Raw genomic sequence first — 27,554 nt, forward strand, 5'->3', positions numbered from 1 at the left:
TTTGTGACGTCAATCGAGGCTGACTTTGCCTCGATCGAACATCGAACATACGTACGTGCAAGTACATGCAAGTCCTAGTCGTGAGTTTGTCCGTTTCGAAAAAGGTGTATTTCTTGCGTTTTTGCAATGTTGACCACGTATGTTGCTGCCGGATTAAGCAAAACAACTAAAGATGGGATCAGTTTGCAAAGTGGTCCGGTACGACGTCTTTTCAAGCGCTGTGCAGCAAACACTTTGATACGTCGTGCCTCAGGAATCCGGAATACTCTACACATTTTGACATGGAGAGAAAAGTTCTTTTCTAAAACATGACGCCCATATCCCAACATTTTTTTCCAGCTACTGGGAAGTCAAAGAAGGTACCTGAAAGACGTGACGAACCTATAGAGAGTACTTATATTTGCCTAAAGAGAACAACAAATCGGGTATTGTTTCAATTGTTAGGGCATGTTTTTAGCTTGCGCCAAGCGTCACTATCTTGTGTTGGCACGGCATGCGATTCACCGTGCTGGGTAATCCGAGTGAACCGTCCGCACAGCAGGCAAACGGTGCGTGCAGTCTGCTCGTGACCGCAGTTCTGTACGTGTGCATCATACCGATCAGTTACACATACGTAGTGTACGGGGCCAGACTACACATTTTCTCTTCAAATATCGCGCCTCGATTGACGTCACGAACAGCGCCCTCTCGGGTCGGGCCTACTTTTAAATTTGTAAATAAAATGGAAACTAATTTTTTAGAACATTAGTAAACTGTTTTCACATTCCACTCATCAAACACATATTTTAGTGACAAAAGCTTCATTTTGACAAAATACCACTTCCAGGTGACTTTAAAGCCATTGGACACTTTCGGTAAACTGTATTGTTCAAGGCCCACACTTCGTGTACCACAACTTCTATTATAAAATAACAAAGCTGTGAAAACCCACCCTTGTCTCCGCACGTTTCGCCGTGTCATGACATGTGTTTAAAATAAATCCGTAATTCTCAATATCGAGAATTGATTTTGTTTTAATGTTTTCTAATACAATAAAGCATTTCATGAAATAATATTTCAAGAGAAGTATTTCACCATTACCATCTGTAAACCCTGTAAGTTATATGTAAATATGTGAACTTTTGTTTTCTCTACCGAAAGTGTATAATGGCTTTAATGGCGTCACGACAGGCACCTTGTGCTGATGAATATGTGCATCCAGAAAGAGGTGTCCTACGAGGTAGAGCTGGATGCAAGCTGCATTGCTTGAAATGATCGTGTGGATGAATGAGCCTTTTCCGTGTGCTTTTCTCCTGTGTCGTAATACCATAAAACTACAAAGTTGTGAATAACTTACTAAATTCAGTTGCTGAGGACCAACATGATCTGAGACTGACATTATCTAAACACATTAATTAACCTACGGCTAATAACCAATATTCAGCGCTACCTGATACATCTGACAAACATGTTCAGCAATTTGATTTAGAATTAATATAAAAAGTTAGGGGAAAAACTATTTACGGTAGGTAGGATTTGAAACTTTGCATGGTGGAAGTTAGATATAGAAAAGTTTGCGGTAACACCATGTAATAACAATCTCTCAATGAGTTGGGGTGGTTCTGAAAAGAACCGTTGGATTAACTCGACGTTTCGATCAGTATACTCTGATCGTCTTCTGGAGAATGCTGGACTCTGATGCTGCATGCTGCTAAAGTACTGGGCGGTGGATCAGCGGTCAGTCACCTAGGCCCCACACCCTCACTATCCCCTGTGCTTGTTCCTACTGACACGGTTCAGTGAGCACACACCCCCCACACAACACCCAAGGCTCCACAACAGGTTTCACCACGCATCATCGAGTTCACTTCCCGCCTCTATTTCCCGCCTTCATGCATCACCGCTGATCCACCGCCCAGTACTTAAGCAGCATGCAGCATCAGAGTCCAGCATTCTCCAGAAGACAATCAGAGCATACTGATCGAAACGTCGAGTTAATCCAACGGTTCTTTTCAGAACCACCCCAACTCATTTAGAGATTGTTATTACATGGTGTTACCGCAAACTTTTTTAAATATTTACGGTAGTTTAAAAAAGTGTTATAATGGCATACAATTTGCTTTTACATGCCATGGCAAGTTCTGAGATAAACATTTTGGAGTGTGTTTTATAATATATTTTAAAAGTTTATTTTAAGTGCAGTTCGTGTATTTGATTTGTTGCTGTGTTAGAAAGGAGGCTATTAAGAAAAATGTGTAATTTATCAGGAGTTTTCCTCATTCCTGCTTCTATATTTTGGTATAAATGTTCAATTGGAATATGATTTGAAAATATTGCAACATTGCAATAAGAGATGTTCTTTAACTTTTTTTTATTTAGTTAGTGTAGTTTTATGTTATACATATTCTAGCTAAAACAATAAATTTGGTGCAGTTTGCATAATATACAGCCTTTTTTGTAACTCTCTTTACTTATTATTTTAAGTGAAATATCAATCTTGTTTTATTAAAATAAAAAAAATAAAAAATCATACCACATTTTGGTTTTATTGGTCGTACATCATTGACATTTCATGCAACATAATTATTTACTGTAACAGTAGTACAGAGCTACAAACTTGCATAGTTAAGAAGATACTTTACTCTTTTCTAACCCCAAACGCTCGATTGGGTTCTAATTGATTAACGTCAATCGGTACAAGGAGTTACATTTGAACCATTTGTCCTGGTATAATAAATTATTTGATTTGAAAGTCAACTAGGTCACTAATGAAGTGCACGCTCGATCAAAGTTAAGCACGATACTATCGCCTATTTAGTAAGGCCACATCATGGAAAGATCACCTGTATAATTTACAGCAAGCTACAGTTCCGTCAAAGTATCTTCATTACTCTTATATGATTCGTTGTTGTATACTCCGGCTAGGTCCGAGGGAGGTTTATACGTCTGTGTACCCATTTCCTGCATTGAACTGAAATCGCTTGCAATTTTGATCTCATCTTCTTGGACACAATATATGTTTTTATCGTCTGGATCCTTGTAGTCATCATCTTCCTAGAAGACAACAAAATGGGGGAAATTGAACAATTCTGGTAATATCTATTTACAACATCCAAATAATATAATGATAAGCTTGTGTGGAGGTCAAAGGAACCAGACCCCGATCGGGGTAGATTGAGCAGGATAATCCGAAATGGTCATCGATCCAAAATGGACATCAATTTTAAAGACCCAAAATAGCTTGCATGGTTGTGTTGGGATTTTAGCTTATGATTTTTTCTTTACGGTTCGTAATGACCCGATAACTATGCCACAGGAAACGAATTGAATTTGTTGAAAAAGAGTAACGGTACTGTTATGAGTGTGTAGGATTTGAAACTCTGCATGGTGGAAATACGATATATAAAAGTTTGCGGTAACACCATGTAATGACTATCTCTAATGAGTAGGATTTGAAACTCTGCATGGTGGAAATACGATATATAAAGGTTTGCGGTAACACCATGTAATGACTATCTCTAATGAGTTGGGGGGGAGGGGGTTCTGAAAAGAACCGTTGGTTTCAACTCGACGTTTCGATCAGTATGCTCTGATCATCTTCTGGAGGAAGCTGAGTGTTATGAGTGTGTACAACTTTTGCAGATTAATTCTTTTATTTGGTAATTGATTGATGTTTTCCAAGAAATAATATTGATTTGTATTACGAGCTTGTCGTCGCCACATCGCATTGGTTTCTTAATTGACTCTGGTAGACAGCAGTAACACGCATCAGCAATATGCTGCTTTAGAGCTGGTTCGATATCCTCACGTCTCTCAGCACCTGGTGTAAATGAAAAACCGATGCATTAAAACTCTCGGCAGCTCAAGAGGGCACTCTTGACAATTTGGGCTCAAATTGATTGAACAAGACAATAATGAAAAACAACCTTGTTACACAAATGTGTGTGCTTTCAGATGCATAATAAAGTGCTAAGGGCATACAAATTGAATGAGAAATTATCTACAAAATTACATCTAAAAAAATAAATCACAGCTAGCTGTTTCTCACAATGTGTAAACTATTGCTCATCACAAAGTAAGTTTTTAGATTAACATTTATTTTGAGTAATTACCCACAGTTTCCAGTGCATTTATAAAACAATGTCAAGCAACTCGGATTACATAATACGAGAAGTGTAGATGGTCTTAGCTTTCGATCCAAACCTGACCTTCTTCAGATGCATCCATGAACATAGTATATATAAATTTAACTTTAACGGAAGGTGTAAGAGTTTAAATTTCCATGAATGAACTACTTACCAGTAATAAAGCTAACAAGAAGACCAACAACAACGGTAATCAACCAATAGGTGCAGCTGTACCAAGCATATGACAGACTGTAGAGACCAGCTATTTTGGGTCTTCAAAAAGATAAAGAAACAATGCAACAAGAAGCTTCAAGTTGTGGATCTAAACACATCCACAAAAGCAAGTGTCCTCCCCCCCCGTTTTTGTTAGTTGTATTGGTAAAATGTTTTACCTTACGATGTTATGACGAATTGTTGAGGGGGAGACTTTCTTTTGTAAATGCGCGACAGTTCGCAGATTTACAAACAAAATGATGCAGGGTCCTTTTTTCCTCGTGAGTAACATTATAATGCAGTGCCAGAAACGAATGAAAAGAGACAATATATTAAGCTCTTATTATTCGTTGTCTCATTGTCGCCTTTGTATTTTTGTATTTTTGTATTTTTTATTTTTTGATGGTTGTAAATTTCTCTGTGTAATTTGTACCGTTTATCTTTTTATGGTTCTTCCTTTCTTGTTACCATTTTATCTCCTTTCAGTGTTTTTATTGTATGATGCACACTGGAAAACAATTTTCATGTTTTTTAACGTGACGTTTATAATAAATAATAATAATAATAATAATAATAATAATTGCGAAATGCATGTCCTTTGCTTCTAAGTTGGATCCCTTTGCGGTATTCCCTTTGTTTTCATCTTGTGCTTATGGTATATCTTTACTGTAAAATTGTATTATTGAAACTTATCGCTCTTGAGCGACAATGACTTTATATTTTTGATAATTTAGAAAATAAACGAATCTTGATGTCGGTAATAATTTCTGCCTGCAAATTGCTAATAGCCTTTGATGAACAATTGGACTCACCTCGGTTCCTCGGGTGATGACGTCACAGTTATGTTCCAGGAACACGTGACGTTACAGACACAATTATCAGTGATGAGGTCTGGTTTGTAGACCTCTGGAGGGTAAAGCTGAGAGCCAATTCCTATCCAGAATGCACATCCAAGCCCGCACATCAAACCAATCACAGCTCCCTTTTTCAATTTAATAAGGAGCAGTTTGTGATAATCAGTCCGTTGTCCGAGAACACTAAAATTACTATTCACCTTTTTTTCATATCAACTTGTCATGAATTTTTTTACTTGGAAGCATTTTGTGGTGTCCCTTTGATTAAAAACTTAGCATGCATTGATCATAACCCCCATTGATCAAATTGGTACATTTTAGTATTATTCAGTAGGGTCAAAGTTACTAATTGGCCCGTAAGAGTCCAACCAGATTGTCTGTTGTGTATGACGATACAATCATGCGGGTTAAACGATCGGATTTAAAACGTGCGTCTGGTTTTAGCTGTACGGTTTGTAATGAAGGTATAGAATCAGCTCTGCTGTGTGAACAGTCTGAAAACAAAATACAGTTTGTTTGCAAAGTACAACATCAACATGGGATTCTTAATTTAAGTCAAGTTTTTACACTCACCTTTGAGTTGGAATGTGGGAAAAACATTCCGAGACTAAAGACACCCATTAAAGGACCACCAGTCATACCAAAGAGACTCAAGGCCAACTGCAAAATAACCACACCATCATGATTAAAAGGCAAAGTGAACAATTACAAACTGTTTGATGTTAACTAATTTTATTTTTTTAGTATACACGAAGCTTAACAAGTTTGTGTAGATCCAAAAGACTTACTGTTAAACATCCATGAAGATCGCTAAATGATTCTACGCTTGTGATTTTTCTTTTTCTTTTTCTGTTTTCAACAAAAGACACCATAATCGGCCGAAACTTTCATTACAGGTGACCTTTATTTTTTAATTGGCGTTTATTTGACCTTTAAACTATTTATGTGACGTCACTCCATTGTTAAAAGTGTAGATTATTTTTACGAATCTACAACTGTGTAGATTCGTAACATAATCTACAGTTGAGTGCAGATTCATTACAAACTTAAGTAAATGGTTCAACTTGAAAATGACTAAGTATTGTTTGAAGCTTTGCATGGTGTGGAGAAATGAGAAGAAACTGTAAATAAATAGTATCTTGCTCGTTCTCTTAAAGACGAGCAGAGTATACTGTTCGAAACGTCGACACCAAACCGGTTTTTTTCAGAGCCAACACTCACCCTAAGAGACTTATACAAATGGGTGTACCCGCAAGTTTACTGATTTCATTTGCGGTTTCTTTTTACTTGAAAACACTGTCTTTCCAAGCTGAAAGATGGCATAAACTGCAACAAAACGTATGCTTAAAATATCTTTCAACTTACAAAAACATTTTCAGTTTAGAGAAATCACTTTTAGTCACGTAATTTTATTGTAAGCTCAGCAAACTGGATGTGTGATACTCGATAATTTTGCAGGCACAAAGTTTGCCTCCGTATATTTTGTAAAATAATTATAAAATTATGACCAATCATCGTTTGACAAGTATACGAAATCATACAGATTATTTATAGTATTGCTTACTTCTAAGAAGTACAATTCATCGAAACTGTTACATAAACAATAGGGGAAATAGTTTAAGTCAGAGAACAGACTCTAAAGTGTAGATTCGTGATCACAGTGTTCTCGCCTTCGGCTCGTACATTCTATTCACGATTCTACACTTTCTCGTCCATTCTCCTTAATATAAATTGACAACTTTGACAACAACCAATGTATGACCCCCATAATCAGCGTAAAAATATAGAATTTAGAAAATACAATATCAATTTGAAAAAATAACAAATAAATAAATACATTTGATTGCTCTGACCTGTAAGATGCCTTGGTTGACGAGGGACACGATATACGCAACAAAGATACTCAGCAAACCAAATGCCATCGCTAAATAAATAAATAAATGTATATAGTTAAATATAATATAACAAATACGAATCAACGAATAGCCTTACCACTGAGCTCTCAGTTTTATTCACTGTTTTGAGATCTTAAACAAATCAAGATTTTAAAAGTATGATGTTAACTTCACACATAATTTATCCTTAAGTCACGAAATAGGTATGCAGACTTTCCAAGATAACAATCTCGGGTTAGTGGCATCATGCAAATAACTTGACGTCTTGATCTGATAGTTATTATCAGATACTCGATGTTGTCAAAGAGTATGACGCTATCCCGAGATTCGCGATATACTCTTGTCGCATAGAGATATATATCCAAATATAAATATTTCATAATTCCACTCAGGGGGATGGCACTTACAAACCTCCGTACATAAAATACATTAGAAAAATCGCAATTCCAATGTTCCCGAGATATCATTGTTGCATAGATATACATATCCTGATATAATATTTCAGAATTTTAATAAAGGGATACCACTTCCAGACCCCCGTACCTCTCAGACATCCCATAAACTCAAATCATGTATTATTATATCTCGGCGCTACTAACTTGATGGCATGTTATTCATTTTTAATACAGATTAATTAAAATGTGCAAATTAAATAAAAATGTAACGTCAGGATGGCAAGCTTTAAAACTCACCTATTCCTTTGGTAATCTTGGTGAACGTTTCTTCACTCATTTTCTTAAAGCATGGCCTGACCAAGTCTTCTGCCGTCACGGCTGCCAGAGAGTTGAGCCCAGATGATACGGTACTGAAGCAACAACAAATGGACACGGTTCAGATGGTTGTTTAATGAGCTATAACTATGTTCTTATAATTGGAAGTTTCATACACCTCACATCATTATATGAAACTTGATTTGTCAAGTTTTAAAGTTTTAATTATCCACGTCAAATTAAAACAACAACATAACGTTTGAAGGAAGGAAATGAACAGGACTATTAATTTACGCCTTTTATATTATTTAGGCCTTTTAAACGTATATTTCCGCCATGCATGGTCAACATACACAGTCATGCCATATGTCTCCAAACGTATGTTTGCAACTTAACCTAGTGTGTCATGGCCTTTAGAAGGGAAACTTAAAAATATACGTTTAAAAGGCCTATCTATGGAAACATTCCGCAATCGGTTATTATGGCCCTATGTGTCGACACTACGAACTGAAACACACGGCCGTAGATACATAGCTGGGTCCAATTTAATCGAGCTGCTATTAAAACATAAGTATTGCTTGACACATTCTAAGCAGCAGTGAGCAGGATACCAGTCACAAACTACACACGGACATGGCTGTTGGTTGGTAACTTTTTTCTGGAAAAGCATAATTTGTGTTATGATTGGCTTATTTGTGTGCCTTAGCAGCTTTGTGAAATCGGGACAAGTATTATACCAATCGGAGAAAACGCCGTTTAACAAAAAGAGGAAAGCTTTTTGAAGTCAAGCTTTCATAATATCAGTTCAACTAAACTGCTCACAACAATTTAGGAAACTTTTTTCAATCAAGTATTTTTTATAATGTATTACTGTGTTTGTATTTAAAGCATGGCAAAAATTGGTAATTGTCAAAGACTAGCCTTCACAGTTGGTGTATCTCAACATATGCATAAAATAACAAACCTGTGAAAATTTGAGCTCAATCGGTCATCGAACTTGCGAGATAATCATGAAAGAATAAACACCCTTGTCACACGAAGTTGTGTGCGTTAAGATGGTTGCTTCAAATTCTAAATCTGAGGTCTCGAAATCAAATTCGTGGAAAATTAATTCTTTCTCAAAAACTACATCACTCCAGAGAGAGCTGTTTCTCACAGTGTTTTATACTATCAACCTAATAATAATTATTTTGAGTAATTACCAATAGTGTCCACTGCCTTTAAGTTATAGATCAATGCAAAGTTGAGGTGTTCTTCTTTAAAATGGTGCCTTATTTGCAATGGTGACATGTTGCTAAAATTTGCTACATGAATAACAATGAGGCAAAGTCACAAATCAAAATGTGCAAAAATTACCGCTATCTGTATTTAAGCGTCAATAGGTAATCATCATTAATCAAACCGGTCAAGCTTAAGAACCATAATGGTTTTTACAAAAACTTGCACCAGTGAGAACACCATACATAATTACCCCCCATCTCTTGAAAAACACCTTGTTTGGGTAATTGCAAGTGAATTAAGATCAGTAAGTGCCCATGCTTGCTTGCATTACAGTGTCAATCGTTTGTTCATACAGTTAAACACAAAGTGTGTCTCTTTTCACTCATGTGGCAAAACCCGGCCAAATGTCATCATTGCAAATGTGGTATCACTTTATAGGGAAACACCTCAGCTTTGCATTGATATATAACTTAATACAGAGTAATAAGTGATAAAAATATACTTGATTGAAAAAAGTGTCCTAACTTGTTGTTTTGGTGCTTTGAACCTTATAATATGTTCGGTTAATGAAAGCCGTTTAACTCGTGCGTAACGTAACGTTACGTTACGTTACGTTAAGTTACGTTATGTTACGAGATAGTGAAGTCTTGGACCAACAACACGTGTTGGCGGGCGCGAGAACCAATCATTGCTACTTACCTTAGTGCAGCACAAAACACTGAGGATGTGAACAAACCTGGTAGACCAGGAAAGGATCCAAAGAGTTCCATTATAAAAAACGGAATCAGCTACAAATCGGTCCACAACAGTCATGTCAAAAACATAGCGAGAAAAGCAAACATCAGTAAGAAAGCAACAAATATTAAAGGAAATGTTATATATTTATTCATTTATTTATTTAATATGAGCTATATAGCTTATAATATTAATTACTATCAATTGTTTAAACCCAAGGGAAACTGGCTGAGTAAATTATAAACGATTTCGGGTTGGACACGGACACTTTTAATAGAGTTGGATTTGAACCAATGACCTGTGGATAACGTGCTAGCATGGTGCTCTGTCAATTAGCGTGGCAATCTCACTATGTTGTCAAGAGTTGGATTTGAACCAATGACCTGTGGATAACGTGCTGGCATGGTGCTCTGTCAATTAGAGTGGCATTCTCACTATGTTGTCAATATCGTTTGGGTGGCAGTCAAATTAGTTATCGTGAAGCCAATAATCACATCCAGCAACACTATGTATGCGTACACGATGTTTGTAGTTTCAAATAAGTTGATGGTATGACTATGCGTTGGTGTTCCCCGTAAAAACTTGACACACCAAGCCCTCAAAAAGCCCCCAGAAACATTGCTACCAAGATGACATAATAATGATTATAACATTCAGTTTGTGTGTAAGACATATCGGTTCATGCAACCACATACCGCTTTGATTGTAAACATTGATGTACCTGATCGGTTTGTCCTACTTGCCCTGATGTAAATGGATCACATCCTTTAGTGAAGTAGTATGAATACATCACCAATCCAGCAGAGCAAGCACATGATACAACAATCACCATTCCAATCGTAGCTAGATATAACGACCTGTATGGCAAAGAACATCAATATGCTATTATGTTTACATTAGCCCTTTTCACACTACAGAGCCATTTCCCGGGAAATCAACTCCCGGGAAAATCCCGGGAGTTTTTAACCCCACCGCCACCCCAGCAACCGTTCTCACTATCCCAATTTGGTAACTCCCGGGAGTACTATTTCCCAGGAATATGCACGGTCGTTTCACACTTACGATCAAACCCCAGGAAATGTGGTAAACAGGTCAGCCCATGCGGAAGTTACAATGTTTGTTGACGGAAGTCCGTTCCCACAATGCCACGCGGCCGGCTGCAAAATCCTTGCCATATGCGACCCCAAATGGCTGCACATTAAAGGAACACGTTGCCTTGGAGCGGTCGAGTTGGTCTTTGAAAAGCGTTTGTAACCGTTTTTTATAAAATGCATATGGCTAGAAAGATGTTGTAAAAGTAGAATACAATGATCCACACAAACATGCCTCGAAATTGCACGGTTTTCCTTTTACCTCGTCGACTAACACGGTCGGCCATTTATGGGAGTCAAAATTTTGACTCCCATTAATGGCCGACCGTGTTAGTTCGCACAGTAAAAGGAAAACCACGCAATTTCGAGGCAAACTTGTGTGGATCATTGTATTCTACTTTAAAACAAATCTTTCCAACCATATGCAATTTATAAAAAACGGTTACAAACGCTTTTTATAGATCAACTCGTCCGATCCAAGGCAACGTGTTCCTTTAATTGTGTATTTGCGTGTTGTTTTACTAATCAATTGTGTGATTACGGCGGAGAAGAAGTCTTGCAGTTCGGGGAAGACGTCGCTGACGTCTTGTCAGGAGAAGACGATTGCTGTGACAGTGTTTTAAAGACATGCGTTATAACAATCGGATGGAATTTGTCGTGCGATTGACGGGTTTCATGGCACTTGCTGAAGTATTGGTCAAAGGTCAATCTGGTCTACCATGAAGAGCGGCCACTGGTGGTGGGAGCAAGTTGCTATTAGAAAAAGCGAAAGGGAGCTTTCTACTCTGCGACAGTTTTTTTTTCTTTTGAGAACTGTAATTGAATGGACTTTTGTGTCCGTGTATTACCCAGAGGTTTTGTGTTGGCGTTCATCTCAATTTTTGCCTGTTCACACTATAGTTATTTCCCGGGAAATTCCCGGGAACTTTTGGTTGATCTGTTCACACTACAAAAATACTCCCGGGAATTTCCCGGGAAATTATGTTTTCCCAGGAAATACTTAACCCTGCTCAGGGGCAGGGTTAAGGGATTCAACCCTGGGGTAAGGCCTAGAAATTTTCTGAATGGCATTTTCGAAGGATTGCATAATAATGTCCATGATGTTAGGGCCAAGATAATTAAAGGTTTTATAGAAAAAATACCGCATGGTCGATTTTGCACAATCAGACAATAGCAGTAGAAAGGAAAAGAAGCATTCTTCCCTTCCAACATCAACAGTGCTGTTTTCCCATCGTGCAAAGAAAGAACACTGAATAGGCCCTATATTGGTCAGCATTTTTTTCATGGCTTCATAACGACTTATGTATGTGTCTTCTAAAAGGAAATGTTTGCAGGAGCACACTTATGCAATAGAAAATATTTAGGCCTTGAAAAACAAAAATAGTATCCTACCGACCAATAGTCTTTTTTCCCAAGGTTTTCAGTTTTGTCTGCAATGGGCAGGGGTCCGTTCATACCCAGCACCACGCAGGCAGTCAGCCAATTTTGAGAAAACTGTCCCGTGTCTTGTAGGCCTACGCCCATCTAGCTGTTTTTGGACTGCGTCGTCGGCCCAAAATGCAACTAGTTTCAAAATTTCATCATCACTCCATCGGTCACTTCTACCCATCGTAAGAAATTGAGCAACAAATTGAGCTAAAATATTTACTGTCAGGTTGTAGACAGCAATGTCGATCGAAGAACTCAAATCTGACTCTGGACAACACAAGTCCACCAACGGCCAAGTACATGTAAAAATACGAAATACCATACACATATGGCGTGTGTACGAGAAGGAAGCTTGTTCACGCCAACTATTTATTCTATTCATATTCCATTCACGTGGTCATTTTTTTTAATTCATACATTTATTTGTAAATTTCAGATGTTATTCACTTTTATTTTCGTACCTAAACGTAAACACTTTCAGAAGGAGAAAACAAAAAAGGGCTATTGTTACCGCGCGAATTATTTGGCGCGCTATTTTTGACGTCTGTGACCTTTCGAGATGAATGACGTCTCAACACAGTGGAAGCAAAAGGTGGGGTAGGTTAAACCCGCTTTCGTTCTCACTAGCTGCTTTTCCCGGGAAAAACGTTTTTCCCCGGGGTTAACTCCTTTAACCCTACCCCTTAATTGGGTAAATTATTTCCCGGGAAAATGTTATTTCCCGGGAATTTTTTTGTAGTGTGAACAGATCGACTAATATTTCCCGGGAATTTCCCGGGAAATACCTGTAGTGTGAAAAGGGCTATAGACGCCTTGCATGTGGCGTCACACGCTCATAATAAGAACCCTCACTTGTGTGAAAAAAAACGTTTTCATTGAAGTCAAATGAGGCAAGTGGATGAAAGCAATAATCTGAATGCACACATGCGTCCCCGTAGCATTTCACGTTATGCAAGGTTTTTTGTTGTTAAACTATCTACAATACGTAATAGTCTCGACAAGATACACAGCAAGACTGATTCATTTTAATGATTAATAATAGTTAACACTATAGCATATAAACTGTTTAATAATGTTACCGTTTTTACATCGGAACAATTCTTGAACCATTTGGATCGTGGTCCTTGCACAATGGGAACACACGAACATGACATCTTTGTTGCGAACGACCCAGAGTTGATCATAAATTTCAATACTCTCATATATAAAATTAATAACTAGGTATCAACTAATAACTAATCCGTAACTATTGCCAATGCGGCCTTAATATGTCTTATCGTGTGACACAAGAGGGATGTTTCACACGCGAACGGATACGCATACGCATACGTTTAGCTATCCGTATGAAGCCCGGTTCATACTTTCTGCGAATGCTTCGTGCGATGCGAATTTAATTGCGTCACAAAGGGAAAGGGGCGCAGGGCAATTGTTGCAACACCAAAATTCGCTTGGCTTTCGCATTCGCCTGCGAACTCACGTGTAGCAAGCAGGATATCAGTGCCGTCTGCACGTCGTGTAGCGGATAGCGAGTAGCGTATGACGTCAAAATGATGACGTACCCGTCGCACTAATCGTATCCGTTTGCATGCGAAACCTCCCTATTACCACCATACAACGTTCTGAATTACATTTTAGCCTTCTTCATGTTTCCAACAGTCAGGTAGCGTTGAACTTGTGACTGATTGACTCCGTACGTTGCACTCCATGTAAAACAGCCTCCAATACACACTGACCAAAACGTGTGTCGAATAGTTGGATCTGGAGAAAACATACTATAAAACAAAAATTACCTTTAGGGTTTATCATGTGTTTGAGTGAAGCTGGAGTTTGGTTTGAAATTCTCCGCTCACTTGTCTTTATTTAGAAGGCACAGCCCACGTTTATCTACGGAACTAGTTCACAAATACATTCCTTCTAGAAATTTACGTTCCAAATCAAAGTCCCTTCTCTTTACGTCCACTCCTGTCACAACATCTGACGGGGCAGCTGAACTGTGTACTATAGCATACTACAGTATGTAAAGATGGCAGCGGTGGTTGAGCAATTTAAAAATGGCCTGAAGTTTCATCAATTCACCATTAACTACTTGTTCTTCCATTGGTATTTCTTTTCCTGTTTTTCTTTTCCTGTCCAGTGCGTAGGGACTTGGTAGTGATATGCGCTGTATAAATGTGGTTTATTGTTATTATTATGAACCGTTTTCCCAATACAAAACTTTGGAGGAAACAAACTATTACACAGACACACATACAAACATTGTTTGATGAATTTGATGAACCTACTTCTGGAAGTCAATACGCCCTCCATTGTCAGCAATTTCCCAGGCTTTCTTGAAACCTCCAAGTAGTATTGATCCCTGTATAATAACAGCTAAGAATCCAGCCATCATCACACACATCTGGAAAACATCCGTCCACAATACTGCCTTCATACCGCCCTAATCAAACATAATTTTACAACAAAATTCAAGCTTGTTAAATGTATTACGACGTCAATCATCTTTTTTTTATCATTATTATGATCCTCCATCGTCAGCAGTTTCCCGGTCTTTCTTGAAACCTCCAAGTTGTATTGATCCCTGTATTGTAACAGCTAAGAATCGAGATGTGTGTGGTGATGGCTGGATTTTTTTATGTTATCATACAGAGATCAATACAACTTGGAGGTTTCAAGAAAGACCGGGAAACTGCTGATGATGGAGGGCGTGGGCCTCCTTCTCCATCACAAAAAAAAGAGGGTGAGAAAAAAGAGGAGAGTGTGAGGGAGGGACACATAACCCTGGGTTCGATTTCACTATCGCATTGCGATCATCGCAAACGCCGAAATCGAGCGCTAAACCCAAAATCCATCGCAACTTAGCGATGGATTTATAACGATTTAATTAACAGTACTCATCACAAAGATTTATTTAGCGATGACAATCTTTCGATGACCTGTCAGTGGTCGCAAAGTAAAAGAGTCATCGCACACTTAGAATTGCGCCATTCACTGCCCTAAAAAAGTACGATCATGCGCAACGCCATTTCTGAAGCAAGTCCCCTGGCTGCTTGTCAAGCAACGTATCTATACTATTAAAGCCGTAACCCGCGCCATCTTGGATTGAAACGTCGGGTTGCAAGTCTACAAAACCTTGACTCAAACTCCCTCAAACTGATTGGCTGGAGTCACGAGCGATATCTCCTTACATGTGTGGTTGTCTGGTTTTGATATGGGCCACCTGTTGGTCTAAGGGGGAAGCCGTAGGCTGCACACAGAGCCACCTCTTTAGGTTTGAAGTGGGTTGCGACCTCGGACTCCCATTAACATTCCAGAGAGTGACTCATTGATGTTTCGCAGAGGGGTATGGCATTGTGTATAAACCATTTTGAACAGGGGGGGGGGGTATTTTGCGTGTGAAACACAAAATATTAAGTCTTTATGAGAAACAAAAATATATGCGTCTGTTACAGATGTGTTTATTATAATTAAGTCACTAATAGGCCTACCCAACTTTCAAGCATTTTTTAAACGCATCAAACAGCAACCTATTGTTGTGAATGACTTTATTAGTTCCATTTAACTCTGTACCATTGCATTGGTGGTACAGTCCATATGTCATCCCCCACACACAGAACGTATATACACACAAAAGTTGCAGCATTTTCAAGAAGAAAGTGATTACATTACTGATTCTTTTCGTATGTAGGTTTTGCCAGTTAAACCTTCAAATAGTACATGAAATTACCGTTTAAGAATAGTATGCTTTCATGGTTATGAACCTTGTGAAACATCAACGGCTGTTTTTAAGCTGTAAACGATTATTCCATTGGTCAAAATTCTGAAGCAACGAAATTGTTAAAACGCAGTTTGGTCAGGATCAGGGTACATTTTGCCAAATCCGTTTTGTATTAAGCAATCGGCCGTCGGGTTTTGTTAACGAAAGAGCCCTCAAAATAACTATTGGCAGCGGTGATTATTGTTGAGGGGGAGACCAGACTCTATACGATCGAGCCTCGAGTAAATCCACGGCTATCGGTGACTATGGAATTGATATAATGACAAAAGCCGATTGAATAAACGAAAAATGCGTTGGCCCGCTCGATCAACACTAAAATATCACGAAAAACCCTACATATCATGCCAAGTACCATCATTGCCAAGTATACCCTTCTCCAATATTAAAGCTCCATTCCAGAAACAAACACTAATTCCTTTAGTTGGAGAACGCAAGAGAGAAGGTTAGGAGGGAGGCGACGTTTCACAACTATGTTGTGCACGCTCAACAATTTATCAAAATACAACAAATGACAATATTCCATACCGATTATTAAAACCATTTCTAATCCATCCTACCAAATGATTATTACCTGTAAGAATACCTCCCTTACCCCACATTACCTTTCACAACAATTGTATATCCTCCTCATCTAGCGGGGTGCCGCGCTTCGCGCGGCAACCCGCTAGTCATGTATCATGTAACCCATACCTCTACCTTTGCGGTAGACCACTTTCAGACGATTTTAGCGTGAATCTGTGCATGTTGATGACGTGTTTTCTAAACTAAACATATAGAGCGCGAAGTGACTCTGCTTATGGCGGATGATTCTGCGTTTACGATCACCATTCGGTTCCTGATTTGAAACGTGCGATCCCACCCTTACGCCATCGATGCCTAACCACGATGCCGGATCCACCCGGAAGGGTTGGTTTTGTTTCTCGTTTATGTTTTTCATTAGACAAATTATGCTTCACAACGGTGAGACCTTTCGGAGAATAAGAACATGCCTTTTGCATTTCCGACCCATTTTTTAAAATTACGAAACATAAGATTTGTAAACATTGATAAGGCGAAAAGTTATCTTCAACAACAAGGTATACATAAAAAAGATTCACTATGTTTTACAGGTGACACAAATAAAAATATGACTTTATAAGAGACTTTTCTTTACATGCACAACTGTTAATGTCAAACTTTAGTATTCAAAGAATAAATCTTACCACTGTAGTGTAGAATGTACAAGCCACTCCTATAACTACAACAATTCCCCATAGGTTCACATTGGTCACTGTAACACAAATTCAACAAAATATCATTTATAACCAGTCCCTTGTATAATAGATGTTAAATTTGCATCGGGGATAAAGAAAACTAATTTAAATTTTTATTCTATTTTACCCATACACCGATGTGTGTTAACACTGTATACTCAGTATTGTCCCGAGCCCTGTGAACAAATATCACAGGCAAATTACTCGGGTGGGATTCGAACCCACGACCCTTGCAATTCTAGAGCAGTGTCGACCAACTAGACTACCGAGGTTGCCCGGTAGCTAGAGGCAGTTCGAATCCTATGTTTTGGCAGCGGGTCCCGCAACGATATAATATATGTTACTTTTCTTGTAGTACCTTGTAGCTGAGTAGCTGAGTATGTCCCTCTTTTACTGCAAATATTAATTTTAGAAATGACATTACCTATGAACTTGCATTCCACTCATTTATTACTGAAATATGGCTAGATCAGTGGCACTGGACACTATTGGTAATTATTCAAAATAATTGTTAGCATAACAACTTACTTGGAGAGCTGTTGGTAGTTTAAAACTTTGTGAGAAACGGCTCCCTTTGAAGTAACGGAATTTTCGAGAAAGAAGTACTTTTCCTCTAAAATATTAAAGTTTGATGTCAAGACTTCGGAATTAGATTTTTAGGTCCCGAAATCATCCATCTGAAAGCACACAACTTTGTGTGGCAAAAATGTTTTTTGTCCTACTCTCGCCACTTCGACGACCAATTGAGTTCAAATTTTCACGGGTTTGTTGATTTGTGCATGTGTTAAGATACACCAAGTGAGAAGACTCTGTCAAAATCCTATCTACCCTCCTCCCCATTTTTGTATAAAAAAGAGTCTGCAAAACTTTACGTTTAGTAGTCCAGTAGTCCATTTTGTGGGCCAATAGCTCGGCTCAGCGAATCTTTGAAACCAATAATAACCCACTAAGTTTCTAAGAAAACCACAAGGTGTTTGACAATTACCAATAGTGTCTGGTGTCTTTAAATAAAGTGTGACGTCACAAATATATCATTGTGGTGATGTTGGCAACTCATCGTTTAAAGACACTGAACACTATTAGTAATTGTTAAAGACCAGTCTTTTAAAGACCAGAAGTTGCGAGAGGTTAATGGTAGAAAAATGCCATTGTCGCACAAGGTGTGTGCTTTCAGATGCTTGATTTCGAGACCTCAAAATCTAAAAATCGGTGGTCTCGAAATCAAATTCAAATATTTTGTATATCCATTGTTTGTTACCAAGTAAGTGTTTATGCTAACAATTATTTTGAGTAATTACCGAGAGTGTCCAGTTCCTTGCCCGTCTAAATGATAGGTCGATTGGTAAGTTTTGATCTAACTGTTTTGAACCGCTGAACTGTTCAGGAATCGAAAGCAAAAAACAAGAAATCTTAGCAACATTACCTGCATTAAATGCCAATGCTGGCGCATATATTACAATCCCCATGTACAGCACCTTGTGTGAAAAGGAAAGATAACAAGTTTATGTGGTGTTTGTTCTGTTGTTATTGTTTTTTGCTATATAAAGGCTTCCATTTGGTGAGTGCATCTTTGGTATCACAACGTAATAATGAAACGCAGATTGCAAATGAAATAAGTATCTGCTTTCATCACGAGGTGACAGAACAACATAGTTAAACAAAAGTAACCTCCAGCTCAAAGTTATAGTCATAATTTGTGAAACTTGAAACTAAGTATTACTGTAGGCTTTAAATTAGACCTCGAATGCATGAAATTCGTAAATAAAAACAAAGCCTACAGACCTTAAAAGTAAAACCTAAAACATGAAGACAACATTTGCTAGAGGAATCTGTCATACCATTTGAATGAAGTAAGTCAAGGTGCCTGCAACTCGGACGACTTTATTGAACCGTTTCTCAAGATACTGCATCAAAACAGGGAGGATTAGGGTACACAAAACATTCAGGCAACAGAAACAGGGAGGAATAGGGTACACAAAACATTCAGGCAAAAGAAACAGGGAGGAATAGGGTATACAAAACATTCAGGCAACAGAAACAGGGAGGAATAGGGTATACAAAACATTCAGGCAACAGAAACAGGGAGGAATAGGGTACACAAACACTCAGGCAAAAGAAACAGGGAGGAATAGGGTACACAAAACACTCAGGCAAAAGAAACAGGGAGGAATAGGGTACACAAAACACTCAGGCAAAGAAACAGGGAGGAATAGGGTACACAAAACATTCAGGCAAAGAAACAGGGAGGAATAGGGTACACAAAACACTCAGGCAAAGAAACAGGGAGGAATAGGGTACACAAAACACTCAGGCAAAGAAACAGGGAGGAATAGGGTACACAAAACATTCAGGCAACAGAAACAGGGAGGAATAGGGTACACAAATCATTCAGGCAAAAGAAACAGGGAGGAATAGGGTACACAAAACACTCAGGCAAAAGAAACAGGGAGGAATAGGGTACACAAAACACTCAGGCAAAGAAACAGGGAGGAATAGGGTACACAAACACAGGCAAAAGAAACAGGGAGGAATAGGGTACACAAAACATTCAGGCAAAAGAAACAGGGAGGAATAGGGTACACAAAACACTCAGGCAACAGAAACAGGGAGGAATAGGGTACACAAAACATTCAGGCAACAGAAACAGGGAGGAATAGGGTACACAAAACATTCAGGCAACAGAAACAGGGAGGAATAGGGTACACAAAACACTCAGGCAAAAGAAACAGGGAGGAATAGGGTACACAAAACACCCAGGCAAAAGAAACAGGGAGGAATAGGGTACACAAAACACCCAGGCAACAGAAACAGGGAGGAATAGGGTACACAAAACACTCAGGCAAAAGAAACAGGGAGGAATAGGGTACACAAAACATTCAGGCAACAGAAACAGGGAGGAATAGGGTACACAAAACACTCGGGCAAAGAAACAGGGAGGAATAGGGTACACAAAACACTCAGGCAAAAGAAACAGGGAGGAGTAGGGTACACAAAACATTCAGGCAAAAGAAACAGGGAGGAAGAGGGTACACAAAACACCCAGGCAAAAGAAACAGGGAGGGATAGGGTACACAAAACATTCAGGCAACAGAAACAGGGAGGAATAGGGTACACAAAACACTCAGGCAAAGAAACAGGGAGGAATAGGGTACACAAAACATTCAGGCAAAGAAACAGGGAGGAATAGGGTACACAAAACACTCAGGCAAAGAAACAGGGAGGAATAGGGTACACAAAACACCCAGGCAAAAGAAACAGGGAGGAATAGGGTACACAAAACATTCAGGCAACAGAAACATGGAGGAATAGGGTACACAAAACATTCAGGCAACAGAAACAGAGAGGAATAGGGTACACAAAACACCCAGGCAAAAGAAACAGGGAGGAATAGGGTACATAAAACACTCAGGCAACAGAAACAGGGAGGAATGGGGTACACAAAACACCCAGGCAAAAGAAACAGGGAGGAATAGGGTACACAAAACATTCAGGCAACAGAAACAGGGAGGAATAGGGTACACAAAACATTCAGGCAACAGAAACAGGGAGGAATAGGGTACACAAATCATTCAGGCAAAGAAACAGGGAGGAATAGGGTACACAAAACATTCAGGCAACAGAAACAGGGAGGAATAGGGTACACAAAACATTCAGGCAACAGAAACAGGGAGGAATAGGGTACACAAAACACCCAGGCAAAAGAAACAGGGAGGAATAGGGTACACAAAACATTCAGGCAACAGAAACAGGGAGGAATAGGGTACACAAAACATTCAGGCAACAGAAACAGGGAGGAATAGGGTACACAAAACATTCAGGCAACAGAAACAGGGAGGAATAGGGTACACAAATCATTCAGGCAAAAGAAACAGGGGGGAATAGGGTACACAAAACACCCAGGCAAAAGAAACAGGGAGGAATAGGGTACACAAAACATTCAGGCAACAGAAACAGGGAGGAATAGGGTACACAAAACACTCAGGCAAAGAAACAGGGAGGAATAGGGTACACAAAACATTCAGGCAAAGAAACAGGGAGGAATAGGGTACACAAAACACTCAGGCAAAGAAACAGGGAGGAATAGGGTACACAAAACACCCAGGCAAAAGAAACAGGGAGGAATAGGGTACACAAAACATTCAGGCAACAGAAACAGGGAGGAATAGGGTACACAAAACACTCAGGCAAAGAAACAGGGAGGAATAGGGTACACAAAACATTCAGGCAAAGAAACAGGGAGGAATAGGGTACACAAAACACTCAGGCAAAGAAACAGGGAGGAATAGGGTACACAAAACACCCAGGCAAAAGAAACAGGGAGGAATAGGGTACACAAAACATTCAGGCAACAGAAACAGGGAGGAATAGGGTACACAAAACATTCAGGCAACAGAAACAGAGAGGAATAGGGTACACAAAACACCCAGGCAAAAGAAACAGGGAGGAATAGGGTACACAAAACACTCAGGCAAAAGAAACAGGGAGGAATGGGGTACACAAAACACCCAGGCAAAAGAAACAGGGAGGAATAGGGTACACAAAACATTCAGGCAACAGAAACAGGGAGGAATAGGGTACACAAAACATTCGGGCAACAGAAACAGGGAGGAATAGGGTACACAAATCATTCAGGCAAAGAAACAGGGAGGAATAGGGTACACAAAACATTCAGGCAACAGAAACAGGGAGGAATAGGGTACACAAAACATTCAGGCAACAGAAACAGGGAGGAATAGGGTACACAAAACACCCAAGCAAAAGAAACAGGGAGGAATAGGGTACACAAAACATTCAGGCAACAGAAACAGGGAGGAATAGGGTACACAAAACATTCAGGCAACAGAAACAGGGAGGAATAGGGTACACAAATCATTCAGGCAAAAGAAACAGGGGGGAATAGGGTACACAAAACACTCAGGCAAAGAAACAGGGAGGAATAGGGTACACAAAACACTCAGGCAAAAGAAACAGGGAGGAATAGGGTACACAAAACATTCAGGCAAAAGAAACAGGGAGGAATAGGGTACACAAAACACTCAGGCAACAGAAACAGGGAGGAATAGGGTACACAAAACATTCAGGCAACAGAAACAGGGAGGAATAGGGTACACAAAACATTCAGGCAAAAGAAACAGGGAGGAATAGGGTACACAAAACACTCAGGCAAAAGAAACAGGGAGGAATAGGGTACACAAAACATTCAGGCAAAGAAACAGGGAGGAATAGGGTTCACAAAACACTCAGGCAAAGAAACAGGGAGGAATAGGGTACACAAAACACTCAGGCAAAGAAACAGGGAGGAATAGGGTACACAAAACATTCAGGCAACAGAAACAGGGAGGAATAGGGTACACAAATCATTCAGGCAAAGAAACAGGGAGGAATAGGGTACACAAAACACTCAGGCAACAGAAACAGGGAGACATAGGGTACACAAAACATTCAGGCAACAGAAACAGGGAGGAATAGGGTACACAAAACACCCAAGCAAAAGAAACAGGGAGGAATAGGGTACACAAAACATTCAGGCAACAGAAACAGGGAGGAATAGGGTACACAAAACATTCAGGCAACAGAAACAGGGAGGAATAGGGTACACAAAACATTCAGGCAACAGAAACAGGGAGGAAAAGGGTACACAAATCATTCAGGCAAAAGAAACAGGGGGGAATAGGGTACACAAAACACTCAGGCAAAAGAAACAGGGAGGAATAGGGTACACAAAACACTCAGGCAAAGAAACAGGGAGGAATAGGGTACACAAAACACTCAGGCAAAAGAAACAGGGAGGAATAGGGTACACAAAACATTCAGGCAAAAGAAACAGGGAGGAATAGGGTACACAAAACACTCAGGCAACAGAAACAGGGAGGAATAGGGTACACAAAACATTCAGGCAACAGAAACAGGGAGGAATAGGGTACACAAAACATTCAGGCAAAAGAAACAGGGAGGAATAGGGTACACAAAACACTCAGGCAAAAGAAACAGGGAGGAATAGGGTACACAAAACATTCAGGCAAAGAAACAGGGAGGAATAGGGTACACAAAACACTCAGGCAAAGAAACAGGGAGGAGGAATAGGGTACACAAAACACTCAGGCAAAGAAACAGGGAGGAATAGGGTACACAAAACATTCAGGCAACAGAAACAGGGAGGAATAGGGTACACAAATCATTCAGGCAAAGAAACAGGGAGGAATAGGGTACACAAAACACTCAGGCAACAGAAACAGGGAGACATAGGGTACACAAAACATTCAGGCAACAGAAACAGGGAGGAATAGGGTACACAAATCATTCAGGCAAAGAAACAGGGAGGAATAGGGTACACAAAACACTCAGGCAACAGAAACAGGGAGGAATAGGGTACACAAAACATTCAGGCAACAGAAACAGGGAGGAATAGGGTACACAAAACATTCAGGCAACAGAAACAGGGAGGAATAGGGTACACAAAACACTCAGGCAAAGAAACAGAGAGGAATAGGGTACACAAAACATTCAGGCAAAGAAACAGGGAGGAATAGTGTACACAAAACATTCAGCCAAAAGAAACAGGGAGGAATAGGGTACACAAAACACCCAGGCAAAAGAAACAGGGAGGAATAGGGTACACAAAACATTCAGGCAAAAGAAACAGGGAGGAATAGGGTACACAAAACACTCAGGCAAAGAAACAGGGATGAATAGGGTACACAAAACATTCAGGCAAAGCAACAGGGAGGAATAGGGTACACAAAACACTCAGGCAAAGAAACAGGGAGGAATAGGGTACACAAAACACTCAGGCAACAGAAACAGGGAGGAATACGGTACACAAAACATTCAGGCAACAGGAACAGGGAGGAATAGGGTACACAAAACATTCAGGCAACAGAAACAGGGAGGATTAGGGTACACAAAACACCCAGGCAAAAGAAACAGGGAGGAATGGGGTACACAAAACACCCAGGCAAAAGAAACAGGGAGGAATAGGGTACACAAAACATTCAGGCAACAGAAACAGGGAGGAATAGGGTACACAAAACATTCAGGCAACAGAAACAGGGAGGAATAGGGTACACAAAACACCCAGGCAAAAGAAACAGGGAGGAATAGGGTACACAAAACATTCAGGCAACAGAAACAGTGAGGAATAGGGTACACAAAACACTCAGGCAGAAGAAACAGGGAGGAATAGGGTACACAAAACATTCAGGCAACAGAAACAGGGAGGAATAGGGTACACAAAACACTCAGGCAACAGAAACAGGGAGGAATAGGGTACACAAAACATTCAGGCAACAGAAACAGGGAGGAATAGGGTACACAAAACACTCAGGCAAAAGAAACAGGGAGGAATAGGGTACACAAAACACTCAGGCAAAGAAACAGGGAGGAATAGGGTACACAAAACACCCAGGCAAAAGAAACAGGGAGGAATAGGGTACACAAAACACTCAGGCAAAAGAAACAGGGAGGAATGGGGTACACAAAACACCCAGGCAAAAGAAACAGGGAGGAATAGGGTACACAAAACATTCAGGCAACAGAAACAGGGAGGAATAGGGTACACAAAACACTCAGGCAACAGAAACAGGGAGGAATAGGGTACACAAAACATTCAGGCAACAGAAACAGGGAGGAATAGGGTACACAAAACACTCAGGCAAAAGAAACAGGGAGGAATAGGGTACACAAAACACTCAGGCAAAGAAACAGGGAGGAATAGGGTACACAAAACATTCAGGCAACAGAAACAGGGAGGAATAGGGTACACAAAACATTCAGGCAACAGAAACAGGGAGGAATAGGGTACACAAACCACTCAGGCAAAAGAAACAGGGAGGAATAGGGTACACAAAACACCCAGGCAAAAGAAACAGGGAGGAATAGGGTACACAAAACATTCAGGCAACAGAAACAGGGAGGAATAGGGTACACAAAACACTCAGGCAACAGAAACAGGGAGGAATAGGGTACACAAAACATTCAGGCAACAGAAACAGGGAGGAATAGGGTACACAAAACACTCAGGCAACAAAAACAGGGAGGAATAGGGTACACAAAACATCCAGGCAACAGAAACAGGGAGGAATAGGGTACACAAAACACTCAGGCAGAAGAAACAGGGAGGAATAGGGTACACAAAACACCCAGGCAACAGAAACAGGGAGGAATAGGGTACACAAAACATTCAGGCAACAGAAACAGGGAGGAATAGGGTACACAAAACACTCAGGCAACAGAAACAGGGAGGAATAGGGTACACAAGACATTTAGGCAACAGAAACAGGGAGGAATAGGGTACACAAAACACTCAGGCAAAAGAAACAGGGAGGAATAGGGTACACAAAACACTCAGGCAAAAGAAACAGGGAGGAATGGGGTACACAAAACACCCAGGCAAAAGAAACAGGGAGGAATAGGGTACACAAAACACTCAGGCAAAGAAACAGGGAGGAATAGGGTACACAAAACACTCAGGCAAAAGAAACAGATCAAAATATCAAGGTATAATGCAAGTTAAGATATTGTTTTCTTCTTTTAATATTAATTGTAAATCGTTAATATAGTTTTAATTTGAATTCTGCGTTTTACCCAAACACCGATGTGTGTTAGCACTGTATACCTACTACTCAGTGCTATATCATTCTCAATTAAAATCCTTTATCCCGATGCAAATTTAACATCTCTGATATCGTTGCGCTACCCGCTGCCAAAACCTAGGATTCGAACTACCTACAGCTATATACCGGGCAATGGTTGGCAAGTTACTGCTCTAAAATTGCAAGGGTCGTGGGTTCGAATCCCACCCGAGTAATATGCCTGTGATATTTGTTTTTCACAGGACTCGAGAAAACACTGACATACAGTGCTAACATAAATCGGTGTAAGTATAAAAAATAACGATATATACATTTAGTTCTCCTCTGTCATTTACCCTCCGGGCAGCCCCGGAACAAAAATGAATGTATTTATTTATTTACTTAAATATATTAATACAGGATAAAAAAAATATATTAAAAAAAACAGCACAAGAGCTGTACTACATTATGGTCATTTGTTATAAAAAAAAAGGGGGGGGGGGAAGGAAAACATAAAAAATACAAGCAGTCAGAATAAAAAGATTACATGTTGGATCTATACTTGGTGCGATCGGAAGGCAGATTGTATCACGGGTAAATAACTTTGTATGCACATTTCATTTGGTCCATAAAGACTAAATCTGCAATCCCACACTCTGCCCACAGAAAACACTACTGTACTGAAAGAGCGGAGTTGGAGGACAGTTACAAAAAGCGGAATTGATCCACACGTTCGTTCACAAGCACCGGGGAATGATGCGGGATTATCCAACTATGTTCATTTCCAGTACATATCAATTATATTTTATAAGGCTGCTTAATTGTCCTCTATTTCAAATAGTCAATGTACAAAAGGGAAAATACCCCAGCAGAGGTTTATGTGTATTTATTTCGTGCTTACTTTTTTCTTTAAGCGCTTCTGTTTTGTTTATTTGTTAATCGCATCGAGGCGCTCCATAACAAAAAACGTTATTATAATGTTCATCTTGATGATCTACATAAACCGTTCGCAGTCAACTTATTATTACACCGTCAACGTACCTCATTTGCGCTGGTAACTTCTAATCGGAAGAACACGGGCAGGAATAACCTAGTTACAACAATTCCAGTCAGAATGTAAGACACACCAAAAAGCCAGAACATGGAGCCATAGATGTAAACCTCAGCTGGCGTGCCGAGTACCGTGATTGCAGAGATGAAGCTTGCTACTAGAGACATCGCCACTGGGAAGGGACTCATGTTCCGGTCTGCCATCAAGAACTCCGCCGTGGTTTTCTGCTTTCCCCCGGTGCATCCATAATACAGCCCGATGAACAAGGATATAGCGAGCATGCAACTGAACACAACATAATCCCACACACTAAAAACATTGACTGCGTCAACCATGGCTAGGTTTGTTTTGAGTTAAATTGTCCTGCAAACTTGTCGTCCCCGACTGGTTTAAAATGTACCTGCGTTACGGTACTGAAACAAACCCAGACTGATGCCCGACTCACTGCACATTGAAATGACTAACAACTCAAAAGAATCTCCCAGTAGCCAAGCATTTCTTTCCAAATTAAATGAGAACACAAGTTCATGACAAACGTCGAGTGTTCAGCTAAATAAATAGTACGAAATGCATTTAGCAGACACTGTAGTGTTTGTATTACATGACCGAACTTGTTCTGCCTTTACTACGTGTTCATTTCGTTGTTTATGTT

The 27,554-nt window shown here is 39.7% G+C and overlaps 1 protein-coding gene across 1 annotated transcript; it reads right to left on the reverse strand.

Moving 5' to 3' along the window:
- Window positions 1–2,071: 2,071 nt before the first annotated feature.
- LOC117304289 (sodium-coupled monocarboxylate transporter 1-like) lies at window positions 2,072–27,237 on the reverse strand. Its single transcript, XM_033788666.1, has 15 exons — window positions 26,893–27,237; window positions 19,120–19,185; window positions 18,705–18,756; window positions 17,231–17,298; window positions 14,536–14,690; window positions 13,882–14,025; window positions 10,456–10,591; window positions 9,699–9,787; window positions 7,761–7,873; window positions 7,027–7,097; window positions 5,747–5,833; window positions 5,132–5,301; window positions 4,279–4,379; window positions 3,684–3,799; window positions 2,072–3,033 (listed from the first exon to the last, which is right to left on the reverse strand). The coding sequence occupies exons 1-15, from the start codon at window positions 27,235–27,237 to the stop codon at window positions 2,842–2,844; spliced, it is 1,905 nt and encodes a 634-aa protein (XP_033644557.1). The 3' UTR covers window positions 2,072–2,841.
- Between the last annotated feature and the right edge of the window lie 317 nt (window positions 27,238–27,554).

This window comes from Asterias rubens, chromosome 21 (genome assembly GCF_902459465.1).
Source record: "Asterias rubens chromosome 21, eAstRub1.3, whole genome shotgun sequence".
Classification (NCBI taxonomy): domain Eukaryota; kingdom Metazoa; phylum Echinodermata; class Asteroidea; order Forcipulatida; family Asteriidae; genus Asterias; species Asterias rubens.